The following is an 18,772-nucleotide window of genomic DNA, read 5'->3' on the forward strand; positions in this document are numbered from 1 at the left end:
AATATTATATTAATTTCTGTAGAAATGAATGAAAGGCTACATACATAGAAATAACAAGGAAACGTGGTATTTTAATTTCATTTTTGAAGATTGAAAGAGGGAGTGATAGACCTCTGAAGTTTATTATGAGAGAATTGGGATTTGCGAAAGTTTAAGTGGTATCTGTTGCCACTCTGAAAAGAACATTGCCACTCTAAAAACAGTTGCCCTCAAAAAAGAACGTTCAATTCTCTCTGCAGTAGTAACAAGTATCTTAAGTTCTTTGTGTTGGTGTGTTTTTTTTTATTCATGTCCAGTGGCATGATTAATCATCATAAAGAGATTTGAGGCTTGCTTATACTCTGAGATCACAATTTCTGCCTATTTTGAACACTGCAGTGCTGTAGCCGGTTTCTGTATGGCACAGACATTTTTGTTCGCTTTTTGTGCAGTTTGAATTTTTGACTAACTTGCATATACTACAGTTCAAAATATGTTGCTTTCTACTCTTGACCGACAGAACATAATGAAAGCTCGGATTTGTTTCAACCCATTCACACATCTTGATTTGCATTCTGTCATTTGTCAATAGTAAAAGTGATATGTAGTGCTGCTATAAGTTCTGCTGCCTACTTTATTTTTTCATTCACCTTAGCCCTAATAATGTTGAAAATTCAGTAACTAACGTAGTGTAGTGGCTGTGAAATATACATTTTCTTGAGACCTAAGACAGCTTTTATATATGGTAGACCAGGAGCGGGGAACCTCTTTTGGGTTAGGAGCCACTGACCCACAGAAAAATCAGTTGGGGACTTCACAAGTGAGAAGCCGGGGGGAAAAAACCCCTCACTTTGGCCCCTGACTGAGAAGGAAAAAGACATTCCCCACATTCCTCTTGCACACCAGAGTCTGGGGGGGGCCAGCCTCGTAGTTTTTGTGTGCTCTAGCCCCTAGGGAACTAGCAGGGGGGGCTGGAGCACCAGCACAGGCTCCCCAATGCTGAGGACAGGCCCTGGATCCAGGCAAGCCAAGGGCCAGCTCTGGCCCCCAGGCCTGAGGTTCCCCAGGCCTGATGTAGAACACAGAGAGCATTAAAGCTTTTGCCAGAGTAGATCTTTATGTTAATCCTCTGTCTCATGGACCTCCTCTTTTCACATTCATTGCCACAGACACATTTCTCCATTAATGAGCTCATACTGTCTCTGTGGCGACGACTAAAGCATTCTTGTAGTATTGAATGCAGTTTAAAGTGGCTAGCAAGGAGGAGGACAGCCAACTTTGTACTGCTCACCAGTAGGTGCTCTGTGACCACTGCTGGTTCAAGTTGGGAAACCCTCCTGTAGACAAAATATTTTTGAGGCTTATAAAATTGAAGCTTATGTTCTCTTGGCAAATACTGATAAAAAGGGTTGGGGGAGAAATGCCTCATCTTATAAGCTGTTTTTTTTAAACTCTGAGACCGTGCTTATTAGAATATCAGCTGATAATTTTTAGCCAGATTTGTCAAACTTAATACTGTTTACAGGATTTCCACTAAGACTTTGTGAAAGCAGTGGTGGATGGCATTCCCTCTAAACGTCTGAGAGAGGAGAATACTAAAATTTTGGAAACTGTAACAATTGAGTTAGGTTTGTGTTAATTTTATAGCTTAGAGGAAGATGAAAAGATGAAGAGCTAAGGGTTCAAGGAAGAGACTGTTGTATAGTCTGGAAAATCAAAGCATAGTGGAACTGCTCTTCTGATTTTAATTGCTATCTCTTAGGTATGTGAAAGACTTGAAGATAATAGTTACATGCCCTACATGAACAGAACATACGTTTCAAGCAAGTGACTTTTTGTTTAAACTCCCAAATCCATCTAAGCTTCAGACCTTTTAAACTCTTTGCAGATCTTTTCTTAGATACCTTTATTGAAACTGTGACTACATTTTTGTTCTCTTTCAGTTGTGGATGTGAGCATGCAATGTTCACAGGACATCCTTCGCATGCTTCTATCACTTCAGCCAGTTCTTCAGGATGCTATTCAGAAAAAGCGAATAGTCCGATCTTGGGGCGTGCAGGGCCCGCTCACATGGCAACAGTTTCACAAAATGGCTGGCCGAGGCTCTTATGGTAAACTACTTTATATAGATTCCCATTCATTGGGAATAGATTACATTTATTACATGTCTAATATTTAAATAATATAGTTATTTAAAGTGATGGGAATAAACCATTAATGTTAAGAAACCAGAATGTTTAAAGCAACTTTGCAAGGTTTTTTGTTTTGCTTTTTTTAAAATCCACTGGATCTTATAAATTCCAGTAGAGTTATAGATGGAAAATCAGAAATAGGCTAGTTGTATCTGTTACAAACACACAGTATAGCTTCACTTTGAAATCATATGTGCAGAGATATTGTGTGTTCAGTATTCAAACCAATATCTTAGGCCTTTTCTACACTGAGAGTTAAGGTCAAATTTATTAAGTTCAGTAGGAGTTGTAGAGGCTTTATTAATGTCCATTGGACACGATACATCCTTCAGACAAAACAGGTTGGACCTCCCTCTTGGTTGTATCGGGTCTTAATGAGAGTGTAAACTGAGGTAGGGCAGTTTAATGGTTTGTACAGTGCTTCGCTGAGGAAGACTGCTTCTGATAAGAGTGGTTTGTAAAATTAGTAATTTAAAATAACCAATTTTAATGACAATTTAAAGTGGCAGGCAGGAACTTCATTAAAGTCGGTTATTTTTAACCTTGTTTTGCATTTGAACTTTTATAAAGAAAAGTTGATTCTCATTGGTAACCATTAAAGCATACTGATTTGCAACTACATACGGCTTTCATGATGATTTTTTGGTGGTATCTTTTCTAATCGAGAAGATCCACTATATTTGTCCACTATATACAGTCATTTAAGCAATTATATAACTTAACATATATTAATATAACATTTTACATTTTTTCCTTGTTAGAAAATGGGGGGAGGGGTGTATTTATATTTACTAGAATTTTTTTTTACTTTTGATTTGTCAAGATGTATTTGGAGAGAAATTGAAATTCTATTAATGTGCAAAACTAGCATTATAACTTTTTATTAGTTAAAACTGCTCTGTGTTGGATACTTCAGAAGAAAAGTTTGTTTAAAAAAAATGTGGTGTTCATTTAAAATCAACTGATTTATTAAACAAAGTACTGTCTGCAGTTAGTGAACTGATTTGTCTCTGTGACTGACTAGTCGACTAGCCAATAAGCAAATGCTTATCGGATAGTCGACATGCTAGTCGACTAGTCGCTCCTCCCGTGTGCCTGCCTCCCCCCACTCCTTGCTGCCTCTATCAGAAAGTGACAGTGGGAGTGGGTGGGGGGAGAACTGGGAGCTTCAGAGTGGCAACGCATGTGGAGCCTGGGGCCGGAGCCTGGGGCCAAACCTTGGGGTCCATGCGGTGCTGCCACTTTGAAATGCAGTGTACAGTGCAGGGCCAGCCTGGAGTAGAGCCAGGAGTAGAGCAGGCTCCCCATAGCTTTTCAAAGCGGTTGCGCCGCATGGAGCCTGGGGTCAGCTGGTGACTCAGTGTCCCCTGCTGACCCCAGGCTCCCTACAGTGTTTGAGCCCCCCCAGTTGGCCCCATGTTCCTCGCAGTGCTTTCAGAGGCGCCCTTATCGACCAATCGAATAGTCGATGCAAATTGTATCGACTATTCGATTAGCTAATTAATCGAAATTTTACATCCCTAGTCGTCATGTCCTTCAAGATTTTAGAATTAGATTTCTTCTACTCTCATATAATTCTTATTCATAGATTCGAAGAGGAAAACAAGCTTTGCTATGTTTTTCCCAAATCCAAGTCCGTTTCTTAACTTTTAAATGAACTGCTCATTGAATTGGTTTGAATAAAATGAAATGATGAAAATATTCCCTCAGCACCTGTAGTAGAAGCTGGTTCTGTGAAAGGCTGGGTTTGCACATGAACATATTCCAGCTGTTTAGTATGATGGTTCAGTAACCATCAGTTCAGTGGCTTTGACTGCAGACATGTCCTGTTTAATACTTTTATTTAAATTATTGTAATAGATGATAAGCTTGAGGACTTAACATAATTTATTATAAATTTAATTTTCTATATGCTTATTTTTAAGAGGAAATGTATTTAAATGATCAAAAATCAATTTTCAATTTCTTAAAAAAAATTTCAATGATTTAAAAAAAAATCCACCCTGGAAATACTACAAAAGCTGCTATTGTAGACCTAGAGCTAGCTATAAAAAATTGTTCACTTGTATATAGGGTTAGATCAGGCATGCATTATTAAGGCAAAGAGAACTTGATTCTGCTAGATTAATGTTTTGGTTTTAATATATTGGGAAATGTCTTTATCTAGGAACCGATGAGTCACCAGAACCACTGCCAATTCCAACATTTTTGCTGGGATATGATTATGATTTTCTGGTGTTATCTCCATTTGCCTTGCCATATTGGGAGAGGCTGATGTTGGAACCTTACGGATCTCAAAGAGACATTGCTTATGTTGTGGTGTGTCCTGAGAATGAAGCCCTTCTGAATGGAGCAAAAAGCTTCTTTAGGGATCTGACTGCAGTATATGAGGTACAATATATATGAGCGACAACAACAATGTAATGAACGTGTGTAATGAATGTAAAGAATATTGTATAGTTAGTCATTTGTCAGGCTTTGATCTCAAATTATGTTGAAATTTTTGCACACAATACCATCTTCACAAGGCCTCTAAAATGGATGTTAGATATTTGGAAGATAAAGACGCATCCTGGTGTTTATCAGTATATTATTTGGATACTAGTTGTGGTGGGTTTTTTTCAGTCAACAATTTTCTTATTTTATCAATGCCATCAAGTGGTAAAACTATGTACTACCATTTTAAGTAAGTGCTACCAAATGTTTGTTTGTTACACTTAAACGCTTGTATTCCTTGAGCTTTGGTTAAAAGATAAGGCTAGATATGATGGTACCCTGTTTTTTCCCCCCTACACTTAAGTAAACATTGTGATAACCGAAAAACGGGGCACGTATATTGCAGTACAATTTAGCTTTGTAGAATTATGAAGCAGCTTTTCAATTTGTGATAACCATATGGTAGGGTATATTATTTAACATTAAAAAACTACCACCAAACATAAAGAACTATTTCTTTATGGTGAATTCCATGCTTTATACCTGGCAACATTGAAAGTCTGAACTCATTACTATAACTTTTTTTGTTTATTTGTTTGTTTTCTTTTTTGCAGGCTTGCAGACTTGGCCAGCACAGACCTATCTGTAAACTGCTCTCTGATGGGATCATGAGAGTTGGATCCACTGCTTCAAAGAAACTTTCAGAAAAGTCGGTCACAGAATGGTTCTCTCAGGCAACTAATGCCAACAATGAAGCATTTTCAAAACTCAAGCTCTATGCTCAAGTTTGCAGATATGACCTGGGTACTGCATTTTTCTTTAAACTCTCCTTATTTCATCTGATACTGTTACTTATAGGAATATTGTAGCAGTGAAAGATGTGAGCATAGATGTAGTACATGCCCAAATATTGTCACAAGAAGCGTAGGCAAAAATACATGCATATACACTCTCAAAACGACTTCTTAGCCATTAGTAAAGTCTTCCCTGGCAAGCCTGCCAGATTGCTTCACAGTAAATCCTGCTGGCCATTTGTATGGTAACTTGTTTAGACTTGCTGCCCTGCTATTGGCTCAGTTCTAACAGAGCTGCATTCAGAGTTCAGTATTAGTCCCCTGAAATCTGTTAGTGAATTATCTATGAAAAGGGACTGAGTGGAGTGAACCTGTTCTAGAAATTGAATCTGAAAACTTCGTGTTGGTATTCTTGTTTGCGTTGGGTAAGATGCAAAGAAATCAATCCTAAAACTATTAGATTTTCTTACTGGTCTTTCATATCAGATTGAAATAATTAAATTCTTACTTTTTTTTTTTTTTAATTTACTACTTCTTCTTCTGTTTTAGGTCCTTACCTTGCTTCTCAGCCATTAGACAATTCTTTACTTTGTCAGCCAAATCTAGTCCCCCCCACAAGTCAGTCTGCATCTGCTCAGCCACTGGTGGCAGGTAACACTGGAAATTCCAACACTCCAGCATCCAGTACTGCAGCTGCTACCAGTAGTGCCATGACAGTGACTTCAAACAGTGCCATCTCTTCTGCAGCTACTACAACTAATTCAACTCTGACCACTACAGCCCCCTCGTCGTCTTCCACCAACATAGGCAGTGGAATATCAACAAACAAATCTTCTTCGTTTCCACCTTTCAGCAGCATGAACAGTACTTCTTCTGCCTCCCTGCCTACACAGGCTACAGCAGTCCCAAATGGACAGACTGGGGGACAGCAGCAACAACCAGCTCATCAAGTAGCTGGGATATCTGGGGAAACTTCATCTGTCCCTCCACAGCCACACCCAGAAGTCTCTGAAAGGTAATGAGTTATCCTTTTCAACATGCTGTGCTCCTCTCAAAAAAATCAGCCCAAGCAACTGAACATAATGCTCTGTTTTTTTATTTTGATCTGTCACCTCTTTGTCAAAAACTTGATGACAAGAGTTAATGTAAACTTCTGTTTATCAGATGCCAGGGATCGTATAATGATTGAGCTGAACTACAACCCTAAAACTCTGAGGCTTTGTCTACACTACAGGCTTTTAGCACAAGAAACTTTTTGCAGAAGAGATCTTGCGCAAGAAGTTTTTGCAGAAAAGTGTGTCCACGCCTCAAAAGCGCATCGCAAAAGCAATGTGCTTTTGTGGAAAAGTGTGTCCACACTGCATGGACACTCTTGCACAAGAAACTTCTGATTGCTATTCACAGAATGGCCATCAGCGCACCTGTGCTTTTTCTGATAGCTCTTTTTGCGCAAGAAACCCCTTTTGAGTGTCCATGCACACCTTTTTGCGCAAGAACTCTTGTGCAGAAAACAGCTATTCCTCGTAGAAAGAGGTATACTGATACCACCAAAAGCCCTGTGTTCGGTCATTTTACTGTAAATTTCCTTGTGCAAAAACGTGCTCGAGGTGTGGATGGTCTGCGGGTTTTTGCGCAAAAACCCTGTAGTGTCGCCATAGCCTGAAGGTTTGGAACCCAGTTTTTCTAGTTGGGTCCCAACTCTAAAAGTAACTCTTGGAAGAGGTTGGAATAACTGGGGGGGACAGACAAAAAATAACAATACCTGTTATCTGCGATTGTGTCCATAAAGTTTGCTTTCGACCACGTTAATAAGCAAGATGTTATATATTCAAGGAGGACGAAATTTGAGACTAAAGAAACTTGGTTTCAAAGCTGTACTGATAAGATGGCTTTTATTGGGAACTAGTTGATACCTTGCTTCTGCTACCAGTTGAAGCCATGGGGCAGATTTGCTAATGAGCTCATGTAATGGAGAGGGGTGAATGGCAGAGCTGGATAACACAATCAGTTACTGGAACTGACAACAAGTTTGTGCACTAAACTGGTCAGTAAAGATGTGATAGTATCATTCCTCACATATTAATCAAGGCAAAGAAGCTCTTTTTACTTAGTCATAGGGTGCCATCAAATTTCAATGTTTATATCATACATACTGTGTAATCTGATACTTAACATAAAAACAAAGAACGTTGTTTATAGCAATTGGCTTCAAATTAACTTCCAGCACTATGGATCGTGATAAAGTTGGAGTACCTACAGATGGAGATTCACATGCTGTCTCCTATCCACCTGCAATCGTAGTTTATATAATTGATCCTTTTACGTACGAAAAGAAAGACGAGCAGAACAACTCCTCTAATGTGTGGACTCTTGGGCTTCTTCGTTGCTTTCTGGAGATGGTTCAGATTCTTCCTCCTAACATCAGGAGTACAGTTTCTGTGCAGGTAAGTTAACATTTACTCAAAAATTTAAGGTGAAAATTACTTTTCAGCTCAATTTGGAGAAGCTAGTATTTTCCTCGGAGTGATTTTTTTTTTGTGTGTGTGTAAACTTTGGATTCAATATCTATAATTGCTCTACTGTTTAAATTGTAGGAAGTATCAATAAGATTTTTCAAGACCATTTCAATAGTTGACAACAGCACCGATCCAAAGTTAGTCTGGCAAACAGACTCCTTAAAATTCATTCTGGCATTAGGCTAATGGCAGTGGAGAGAGAGAGGTACTCTTGAAATATACCATAATTAGTAATTCCTACCTCCCAGACTGACAGTATTCAGAAGCTTTATCCAGCACTCCTGACTTCCAGACATCAGACGTTTGTAGTGATAAAAGACCTTAAGCAACTAAGAGGCTTGTAGATGGAAAGAGGCTTTTATTGTGAAGGTGCTTACACTCCTGGTCTGAGTCATCCAGTGAAATGATTGCTTGAAAGGGCCTCACATCCTAGAGCAGAAGGGAGAGAAGAAAGCCAGAAAATTGTATGGAACTGGAGAGGCCAGATTATGGAGAGTAACTTTAAAAACATTAGCCAAAGAACTTTTTAAAGGTACTTAAAATCCGAAGGGGAGACTAATAATTTTTCAGTGTAAATTACACTTGGGTTGTAATGCTTTATTTTCATTCTCTTTTTTAGATTGTCCCATGTCAGTATCTGTTACAACCTGTCAAGCACGAAGATAGGCAAATCTACACCCAGCATTTAAAATCTCTGGCATTTTCAGCATTTACACAGTGTCGGAGACCACTTCCAACTTCAACCAATGTGAAAACGTTGACTGGTTTTGGCCCAGGTTTAGCAATGGAAACTGCCCTTAAGAGCCCTGATGTGAGTATCTTGAGGTTTTAAAAAGTGCTAAAGCAGGGGTGGGGTACCTTTTTTTAGGCCAGGGGCCACTGAACCACAGAAAAATCAGTCAGTGGCACACAAGTGTGGCCCCCAACTGAGAAGGAGAAAGACACTGCACATTCTTCTTCCACATCAGAGCCTAGGGAGCTCAGTCTAGTCGATTTTTGTGTGTTCCAGCCCCACAGTGGAGCAGGGTACCCTAGAGGGCTGCATCCAGACACCCGGGCCTGAGGTTCACCACACCTGTGCTTTTGTAAACATCTGGGCTGTCTCTAGACTGGCCAGTTTTTCTGCAAAATCAGCTGCTTTTGCAGAAAAACTTGCCAGCTGTCTACACTGGCCGCTTGAATTTCCGCAAGAACACTGACGATCTCATGTAAGATTGTCAGTGTTTTTGCGGAAATACTATGCTGCTCCCGTTTGGGCAAAAGCCCTCTTGCACAAATCATTTGCGCAAGAGGGCCAGTGTAGACAGCACAGTACTGTTTTGTGCAAAAAAGCCCCGATGGCTAAAATGGCGATCGGGGCTTTTTTGCACAAAACTGCGTCTAGATTGGCACGGGACCTTTCCACAAAAGGTGGAAAAGCGTCCGTGCCAATCTAGACACACTTTTCCGACAATGCTTTTAACGGAAAAGTTTTTAGTTAAAAGCATTTCCGGAAAATCATGCCAGTCTAGACATAGCCGTAGGGAATACTGGCAGAATTGCATATACACTTCCATGAGTTGGTTGCTTTGTATTTTTGTTTTGTTTTTTAGATAAATGGTCTTTCTTGCGGAAATTTCTTTTCAATATTAAAGAATTGCAGTCCTTAATGATTAGCTGTGTTTTGGAATTTAAAATTTTTGTTGCATTTTTTTTAGAGACCAGAGTGCATTCGACTTTATACACCCCCGTTCATACTGGCTCCTGTTAAGGACAAGCAAACAGAGTTAGGAGAAACTTTTGGAGAGGCTGGACAGAAATATAATGTGCTTTTTGTGGGCTATTGTTTATCTCATGATCAAAGATGGCTTCTTGCGTCATGCACAGATCTCTATGGCGAACTTCTAGAAACTTGCATAATTAATATTGATGTACCAAACAGGTAAGAAGCAAAGCTTTTCTGTTCACTTGGCATCTGTAACTTGACTATATCCAGAACTTTGCATCTCTCTTCTGGATCAAAATTCTTCTAGTATAGCAGTGTAATATAGATATTCTGATTAATTTTGTGGAGCCACTATCTAGCAAAAGTAACACAAGCAGGTGAATACAAGTTGTATTATCTGGGTATTGTTGTGGAACTAATCTTCTGGAAGAATTTATGCAGTTTTTATTATTATTTTTTTTTTAATTTGGCATGTAAATAGAAGGCTGATCATACAAGAAAGCAAAAGCAAGCTTTCTTTCATTTCAATTTCAGTATTTAAAGATTGATCAAATAAAGAAACTATATGCTACAAAAAAAATTTAATGGCTGAACACAACCATTCCTGTGTGTGTCTGGTTAATATTCAGGTTAACACTAATTCTTTTATAGATCTAAACATTTTAACTCCAATTGTGAGTAGAAATCTTTCATTTACTGTTGTTTTTTCTCCTCCCTGCTCCCCTTCTCTCCCTCTCACCCCCAAATCCTAGAGCTCGTAGGAAAAAAGGTTCTGCCCGCAGACTTGGTCTACAGAAACTCTGGGAATGGTGCTTGGGACTTGTACAGATGAGTTCGTTGCCATGGAGAGTTGTAATAGGCCGTTTAGGAAGGATAGGCCATGGAGAATTAAAAGGTAATAGAGCTGTTGAGTGTAGAAACTTGATTTAAAAGCTTTGACTTTTTTGTTTAACTTGCAAAGATAAATAGTCTGATAATTGGCTTTTCTACCCATTGAAACAAACATAACTAAATCTTTTGATGATTCTTTCATAAATTTGCAGGTGAACGGTTTTGCAGATTAGCGTAAATGAAAAGTCATTATGCAAATGAATTATTTTAAACATCTTTTCTATTCTTTGAAACGAAGTTCAAAAGTTCTTTTATGGTTAGAGAAATTAATCTGACTCTGTATCCTTAGATTGGAGTGGTTTGCTGAGTCGTCGAAACCTCCAGTCCCTCAGCAAGAGACTAAAAGATATGTGTAGGATGTGTGGTATATCTGCTGCAGATTCTCCCAGCATTCTCAGCGCTTGCTTGGTGGCAATGGAACCACAAGGGTCTTTTGTTATTATGCCAGGTATTTATACAACTGCTCCTTTCTATTGGGCTGTGAGGTTTGTTTCGCTTAACAATATGAAGTTCAAGAAAAATATGTATCTACTTTTTTTCTTTCTTTCAAAGATTCCGTATCAACAGGTTCTGTATTTGGACGCAGCACCACTTTAAATATGCAGACATCTCAGCTGAATACCCCCCAGGACACATCATGCACCCACATTCTTGTGTTCCCTACATCTGCTTCTGTGCAAGTAGCATCGTCGACCTATACCACTGAAAATTTGGATCTGGCTTTCAATGCAAACAATGGTTAGAATAGTGATTGTGTAATATAAAATGAGGGGGGAGAGGGGACGCGAAGTATGTTGGGAATAAGGTTTTGAATGCAAATCTATTGACTTCAAAAGAAGATCTATTCCTTTTGTATGTGTATGGAGGTTTAGAAATTCTGTTCATTTTTTTTTTCAAGATGGAGCAGATATCTTTGATTTGTTAGACACTGGAGATGATCTTGATCCTGATATCATTAATATCCTTCCTGCATCACCTACTGGATCCCCTGTACATTCACCAGGATCCCATTACCCCCCTGGAGGTGAAATGGGCAAGGTAACTATTACAAAGAAAATACCAGTTTACGAATTTAGCCTTACCAGATTCAGGGTCTTGTGACATCTTTCTCTTCATCATATTCAATCCAATTTGATCCAAGAATTTGGAAAGCTGCAGATTAAATAGCTAGCTAATGTTCCGTTTGGTCAGTAACTGCTTCTTCCTGACGTTTGTTAATGTTTACCTGCTGTTCACAGGGTCAAGGTACAGATAGATTGCTTTCAACAGAATCTCATGATGAAGTAACAAATATCCTGCAACAACCATTGGCCCTTGGCTACTTTGTATCAACTGCCAAAGCGGGTCCATTGCCTGAATGGTTTTGGTCAGCGTGTCCTCAAGCACAAAATCAGTGTCCCCTGTTTCTTAAGGTACTGTACAGCTGAGCAATGATTGGGCATTCAAAGAGAAATGTGTGAAGTGGGATCTGACGAGCAATAGTTAGAATTCTGAGTTCTTCTTAAAGCAAATGTGTGGTAATTTTAGTTTTGTTTCAAGAGACATGCCCCGTTTTGTTCCCTTAGAAACCAGTCAAGTTTGTGTAGTTTTTGAGACTATCTTTTTGTCCACATTGTCCAGAAACAAGTGCTTTATTGTTAACAGGAGCAGGGAAGTTCAAAGGTGGTGTTCTCTTCTGAACAGCATCTTCACATGTTGGTTTCACAACAGTGATGTTCCTCCTTACAAGTGCAGCTTTAATTCTTTCTCTGAATAGATGTAGGCTGCTGTACAGTGCAGTGATGCTAAACATTTGGCTAGACGTGTCGATCACATTTGCCTCTGCTTCTTATTTGGAAACAATTCAAAAAGGAAAGATCTAATGGCTAATTTTGGAAAATGTAGTCTAGTATAGAGGCATGGACCAAGCATAAGACCTAGTTTCTTTTTGGCCTTCTTCAAAGAAGAGTTGTATCCTAGGTAGATCCATTTATCCAGGAGAGGTTCTCTCATAATGTATATTATCTCATCTGACACAATCAAGTCCATTCTGCTGTACCTTGAAACTTTAACTTGCTCAAGTCTAGGATGATGCGTACAGTTTGACACAGCTATGTCTAGCTTCACTCATGGCATGATGAAAAGCTGTTACTCGTCTTGGTTTCAAGTTAAAGTTCCATTATATTATATGGATTCTGCTGCTGTTTTTCAGACTTTGGGTGATGTGCTAATAAAGAACAGTTGGATTAGGAAGGCTATTAATAGACTACTATAACTTTTATTTTAAGACTCTCTCATGCAAAACGTTGCACTTGTACCAAAAGTGACCTAATGAGAACTCCTAAAGATTATAATATTTTGTGGCTTTTTTTAACCTTCTTTTCACTTAGGGTACGTCTACACTAGCCCCCTAGATCGATCTAGGGAGGTTAATGAGAGAAACCAGAATTGCAAATCAAGCCCCGGATTTAAATATCCTGCGCTTGATTTGCATGTTCTTGGCCGGTTGCCATTTTAGAAATTGACTAGCCCGAAGTAACTGCCCGCGTCTACACGTGGCAGTGAAATGGGATTCTGGAAAAATGTCCCTATATCGAATTATGTGGTAAACCTCATTCCATGAGGAATACCACCTAATTCGATTTAGGGCTTTATTCTGGAATCCCATTTCACTGCTGCGTGTAGACGTGGGCAGTTACTTCGGGCTAGTCAATTTCTAAAATGGCGACCGGCCGAGAACATGCAAATCAAGTGTGGGATATTTAAATCCCGGGCTTGATTTGCAGTTCCGGTCACATTCATTAGTCTCCTTAGATCAGTGGTCTCCAACCTTTTTACACCCAAGATCACTTTTTAAGTCTCAGAATAGGCGAAGATCTACTGCCCCGCCCCTTCTTTGAAGCCCCGCCTACGTTACATGAGGAAATCTAATGTAAATGCACTGCGCAGGTGCGCAATTGAGGGCTCAAGAGCTACTCTTGGAGCCCTTGAGATCTACCGGTAGATCGCAATCTACTGGTTGGTGACCACGGCCTTAGATCGATCTAGGGGGCTAGTGAAGATGTACCCTTACTGTGTAGTTCATTTTCTGTAGCAAATTGTACTACTTCCTTCAGTTTGGTAGGATTTTCAAAGATATTGGTTCTTTACAGGCACCAATTGTAATACAAAATCTTCCAAGATGTGTCTAGAAATCCAGGGCCAAATACTTCCCTGGTGTAAGTGGGTAAACTTAATGCAGTTGCATCCACTTCGGTCCTATTTGTGTTAAAAAGATCAGAATATGCATCTCTGGCAATGTTAGAATGTAATTTTGAGGTGGGGATGTATTGTAAAGGGACAGGGATGTCTACATTGTAACCAATGCAAGGGTGTCTGATAACATGCCTGTTGTCATTTTAGGCCTCTTTGCACCTCCATGTGCCTTCAGTGCAATCAGACGAGCTACTCCACAGTAAACACTCCCACCCACTTGACTCTAATCAAACTTCTGATGTTCTCAGGTATTGATGCTTTAATATTTAAATGAAACTATTTTTTAATAGAACTGCAGGACCACATTTTATTGCAGCATGTCATCTTGGCTCTTTTGCAGTAAGGTTTATTCATTATTAATTGAATGCTGTGTATGCTTAATGCTTCATGAAGGACAACACACATTAGACGTGGTGCTCTGAATGGCTACAAAATGCATTTAGTCATGAAGTAGTGATTTTTACTTTAAAAAGCATTACTTTTAGCATAATGTGGGTAGTAGGCTGATTAGAGGTACTAAGATTTTTAATGGAAAGAGTCTGAATGAAATTGTCCCAATGGAAGATCTGTTCGTGAATGGAGGAGGGGTACCAAGAAAGCAGTTAGGCAAGAGACTTGACGGCACTGCAGAAGTAGGAAGTGCTTAGAGCAGAGATGATCAGGCACGTAATCATACAGATGTACAGCCTCTGTAGAAGATAAACTATTCAGCTAGTTTTGTTGGATTTTGCATGATTGTTTTCCATGAAGACAAAAAATTTGTTTTCCTGGCCTTGTTGACCTGTTGAGAACAGTGACCCTGAAGACTAGGTGTTTCATAAACCTGGCTAGTTCAGCAGCATAAATGATCAGTTGTTGTGAGATTGTGCAAAACACTTTCTGAAAATGATGGAAAATGTATATCTTGATGGAAGTCTCTGCTTTACAGGTTTGTTTTGGAACAGTACAATGCACTCTCCTGGCTAACCTGTGATCCCGCAACCCAGGACAGACGGTCATGTCTCCCAGTTCATTTTGTGGTGCTGAATCAGTTGTATAACTTTATCATGAATATGCTGTGATCTTCATCTGAACTTTGCAAGAAGAGAACAAGGAAAAGGGATATTTCACTGCGGGACTAAGTTGTATTTCTTCTCAGTTCAAGTTATTTGTGATGGGGTAGAATTCTTGTTACTTCCAACAAATATTGTTTTGACTTCAGAGGGGCTCATTATTCTGCTGTCTTTGTTTCACTGACTCTACAGGACTCTCTTTAGAGTGATGATTGATCAGTCAAAATGTATTATAACATTTTAGTGGCAAAATTTAACCCTTTTTCCCCAGTCACAGTATTTGTGAAAAGTAATGAGCCATAGTACCCAGTCATGTTTTAATGAATATTAAAAGCATGGAGAGAAGAGACATGAGGAACAATAGGTTTCAACCTATGGCTTCAGAACATCAAGATGTTCTTGTATCAGATTATAGTACCTAGTATTCAGAAAATGCCTGCATCTCTTATTTATTGTAAGTTTTTAAATGTATAAATTGTCTTATATTTCTTAACCTCTTTTATAAAAATTTTCCTAGAAGGTTTATACTGCCTTCTTGCTTTAAAGCAATTGGTCTAAAATATATGTAATCGTCTTAATTAAAAGTTGCAGTAGGTTGCTTTTAGAGTATTATTTTTTTGTAAGGGGGTGGGTGGGGACAGTAAATTTGTATTGTCTTGATGTACAGTTTAACGGGGATAGAGGGGTTAATGTCCATACCATTGTGTGTGGGGGATTTACAGCTAAGCTGTAGTTGCAGAGTACATGTACAGTAATGAAGTTCACTGTGTTTATATAAATTGAAAAGGTACCGGGTCTTACAGCATTTTATATCACACCTTTACAGAGTAACATAATGGCAATATATAAGTGATATTGTAGGTGGTTTAACTTGTAGTGAGAATAAAATGAATAAACTCTTCAGTTTAATTTTGTGTTATGGTTCAGGGCTGTGGCCAATTTTTCACACCTTTTCCATTTACTGTGGAAAGGTTTATTGTGACAAGAATCTCTGCTACCTAGTGTAGGTAACCAGGAATTTTGGCATAGTGGGAATTGCATCATGTTCTGTAAGATTTGTGTTCATCACAAATCAGATGGGACATACAAGTATAGAAAAACATAATCAAATTACCCCTGAAAAATCCTGTAGGCTGAAATTTTTGCCCAGCTCTAGCCATTTTACAAATGCAAAAACAGTCAATCTTGACTTTAAGATTGGTGTGTGTTTGACTAAAATGTGGTGTATATAGATTTTCAGTGAATTCTGGTATTCAGATTTTATTCCACTAGTGAAAGCATTTTCATTTTCCTTTTAAATCTGTATTTTTGGCACTGTGGTGAAGGTCCCAGGCACCAGCGTATGGACTTTCCCCTCAAGATTCCAGTCAGGGCATGTGCCAACGAGGTTCAAGCCTCCCTAAGGAAGGGATTCCGGAGTCATGGGACTTTTGTTTACCTCTTCCTCTGCAATCACCATTTTCCCTTCACCTAACATCCTTCCTTGACTTGCACATGCCAAATCTGTAATGCTCTAAAATGGCCCCTACGGGTGCTCATGAGCAGTTCCTTTCCTTTGTTCCACACCCCATGACTGCCAGACTGAAAACGTACTCCTGCAGTGCCCTTGTCAATCTGTTGTGAGAACCCACGGTAGCTTAGCACCTCGGTCTCACTGGACAATTTGGACTATCCATCCTGCCCATAAAGTCTTTAAGGAGCCAGTTTAAAAATCCCTTTTGTGCACCCACTGTTAGTCCTCTACAAGGACAAAAAAAATCACTTGTATTTACAAAACTAAATTCGGTATCTTACTGAAAATCATGTTTTGTAAATACAAAATATTTGCCTGAAATATCACTTCATGTGAACAAACATAACCTCTTTGCTAATATTCTACATATACACAATATTAGCAGTCTTAATTTGTATAAAGAAAATGTACAATTGGTGGCAGATTTTTTCAATCATTTCTTCAAAATAACAGTACTGCAATCAGATGTCAACCTATTTTGATATTAAAGTTAAAAAATTGGGTCTCTGCATTAATTTGTCTTGATTATGCTAAAATACACCATGTATTGACTTGCGTATTTTGTTCAATAGCAGTTTTTTCTTTTCAATGTGGCTGAGGTTTTTGAGGGGAAGAGATGCTTCTAAGTCTGCAATTTACAGAGCTTGCATCCAATTTTTTTTAGCTCAGTGTTGCCAGATGGCTGATTTCAAAATCGGTCTTAATGTTAACACACCTGTTTAGCTTGGAACTTGTTGGAAGTGATCTGTTTAAAATCTGAAAGTGACTTGTGTTCATAAGTGAGCCAGCTGCCTGACTGCTGAGGTCCAGTTCTTAATGTATAATTAAATGAATGTGCTCTGACATTCCCCACCTGTATAGAAAAACTGTGGGTAGAAGAAGCTTTTCAAATGTAGTCAGTAATATAAACAGAGAAAATAACCAGTAAAAAAAAATCAGAAGGCCCCTTTTTGAAACTTTTTTTAGAATCATTTGTCCTGAGAGACTGTCTTCTTGGTGGCATCCATTGCCAGCAATGTACATATCAAAACTGCCAGCACCAAGGAGCTAATTACCATATTTAGCTTACTTCTAAATAAGTAACTTCCATCTTATGAATCAAATTCCTTTAATGATTAACCCTTCCACTTGACTACTTTCTAACAGTTATATTGTCACAGCCAGTTAACAGCAGATTTGAACAGAAGGTGCAAGCTTAATAACAGAGTTTATACAGATCATTGACAGTTTGGGTGGCAACATCTCAAAATGCTTGTTCCTAGTGTTGGTCTGTGCAGCTCTCAGTTTAGTAGCATTTTGTGGAAGTTCACCTATTAAGTATTTTGGGATTTCAAATTATAATTATATACATGCCAGTCAAAAAAAAAATCTAGCCATACTTTCTTTATGCAAGCCGTTGTCATCTGGACTTAACACGGTATGAATTAGATTCATGTACATATTGTTTGGCCAGTAGGCCGCCAAGTGTACTTGCATAAAATCCTTGCCTTTTAAAGTAGCTTGTACATTTTAAAACTTTCTAACATTTTCTGAAATGGCTAAAATTAAAGTTATCATTAAAATCTTCAGCTATATTCTTACTCAGCTGTCAATATGGCACAGATTATTACTATATTCTTTTAATCTTTATTTATCTTCCATGGTGACTTAACTTCATGTGTTGCTACAAAGATTTGCAGATGTCTTTAATCAAGCACTATTTGTTAATACTGTACTATCAATATTATGTTGCATTATTTAAAAACATTCAAATTTAATAGATGAAAAAGTTTTAAATGCTATTGCACCATTTAATTTGCTGCACAACAGTCTATGGCATAGCATATCAGTCTGTTAATATTATCCATGTAATTGTACATGAAACAATATTTTGGCCTGGGTTTCCTCTAAGAACTCAGTTTCTCAAAGTTAAATTATATGACAAACTATCTTGACAGAAATTCTAAAGTGAAAAATTAATTACTTTCATCTTAATTGAAAGATATAGATCTATGTCTGATATTTAGAAAATCTTATATGTGGGTGTACTTTATTTTCAATTGAGTGAAACTTCATTTACAGTAAAACTGGATTTGGGACCTACAATAATCCTCAGGGTCACTTTTTCAGGAAGTTTTAATATAGCTTTAGGTTTTCCAAATAAACTGGATTTGAGGACCTTGAAAAGCTATTGGATTTAAATTGCAAATTGTGGCATCATTACTGGACATGTCAATTTCATAAATCTTCTCAAAATAGCTGGGTCACTTTAAGGGAAGTTTTTAAGGTTTTGCTCAGCAGTGACGTTTAATGGTCCAAGTCGTCTTATTTAATATGACATAAAATCAAATAAGGAACAAACACTATTGCTGCCGAATGCCATAAACACTGAGTTGTACAAATTGTGATTGAGGAAATGAAAAAAGTTTATACTTTTAAAAAAAAAAATTCAAATGGAATAAATTATTCATGAAGCCTTGA

The 18,772-nt window shown here is 38.3% G+C and overlaps 1 protein-coding gene across 1 annotated transcript in view; it reads left to right on the forward strand.

The window, feature by feature from the left end:
* The window catches only part of MED13 (mediator complex subunit 13), a 93,204-nt gene extending 74,432 nt beyond the window's left edge, over nucleotides 1-18,772 (forward strand). Inside the window, exons 17-30 of the mRNA XM_006138645.4 lie at nucleotides 1,923-2,090; nucleotides 4,339-4,562; nucleotides 5,222-5,411; nucleotides 5,951-6,416; nucleotides 7,626-7,845; nucleotides 8,537-8,728; nucleotides 9,615-9,838; nucleotides 10,375-10,517; nucleotides 10,803-10,961; nucleotides 11,066-11,251; nucleotides 11,412-11,551; nucleotides 11,752-11,925; nucleotides 13,895-13,995; nucleotides 14,676-18,772. Of these exons, the coding sequence (XP_006138707.1) occupies nucleotides 1,923-2,090; nucleotides 4,339-4,562; nucleotides 5,222-5,411; nucleotides 5,951-6,416; nucleotides 7,626-7,845; nucleotides 8,537-8,728; nucleotides 9,615-9,838; nucleotides 10,375-10,517; nucleotides 10,803-10,961; nucleotides 11,066-11,251; nucleotides 11,412-11,551; nucleotides 11,752-11,925; nucleotides 13,895-13,995; nucleotides 14,676-14,808 (2,720 nt within the window). The 3' untranslated portion in view covers nucleotides 14,809-18,772. The remainder of the gene's footprint in view (nucleotides 1-1,922; nucleotides 2,091-4,338; nucleotides 4,563-5,221; nucleotides 5,412-5,950; nucleotides 6,417-7,625; nucleotides 7,846-8,536; nucleotides 8,729-9,614; nucleotides 9,839-10,374; nucleotides 10,518-10,802; nucleotides 10,962-11,065; nucleotides 11,252-11,411; nucleotides 11,552-11,751; nucleotides 11,926-13,894; nucleotides 13,996-14,675) is intronic.

Source organism: Pelodiscus sinensis, chromosome 21 (genome assembly GCF_049634645.1).
Source record: "Pelodiscus sinensis isolate JC-2024 chromosome 21, ASM4963464v1, whole genome shotgun sequence".
Lineage (NCBI taxonomy): Eukaryota > Metazoa > Chordata > Testudines > Trionychidae > Pelodiscus > Pelodiscus sinensis.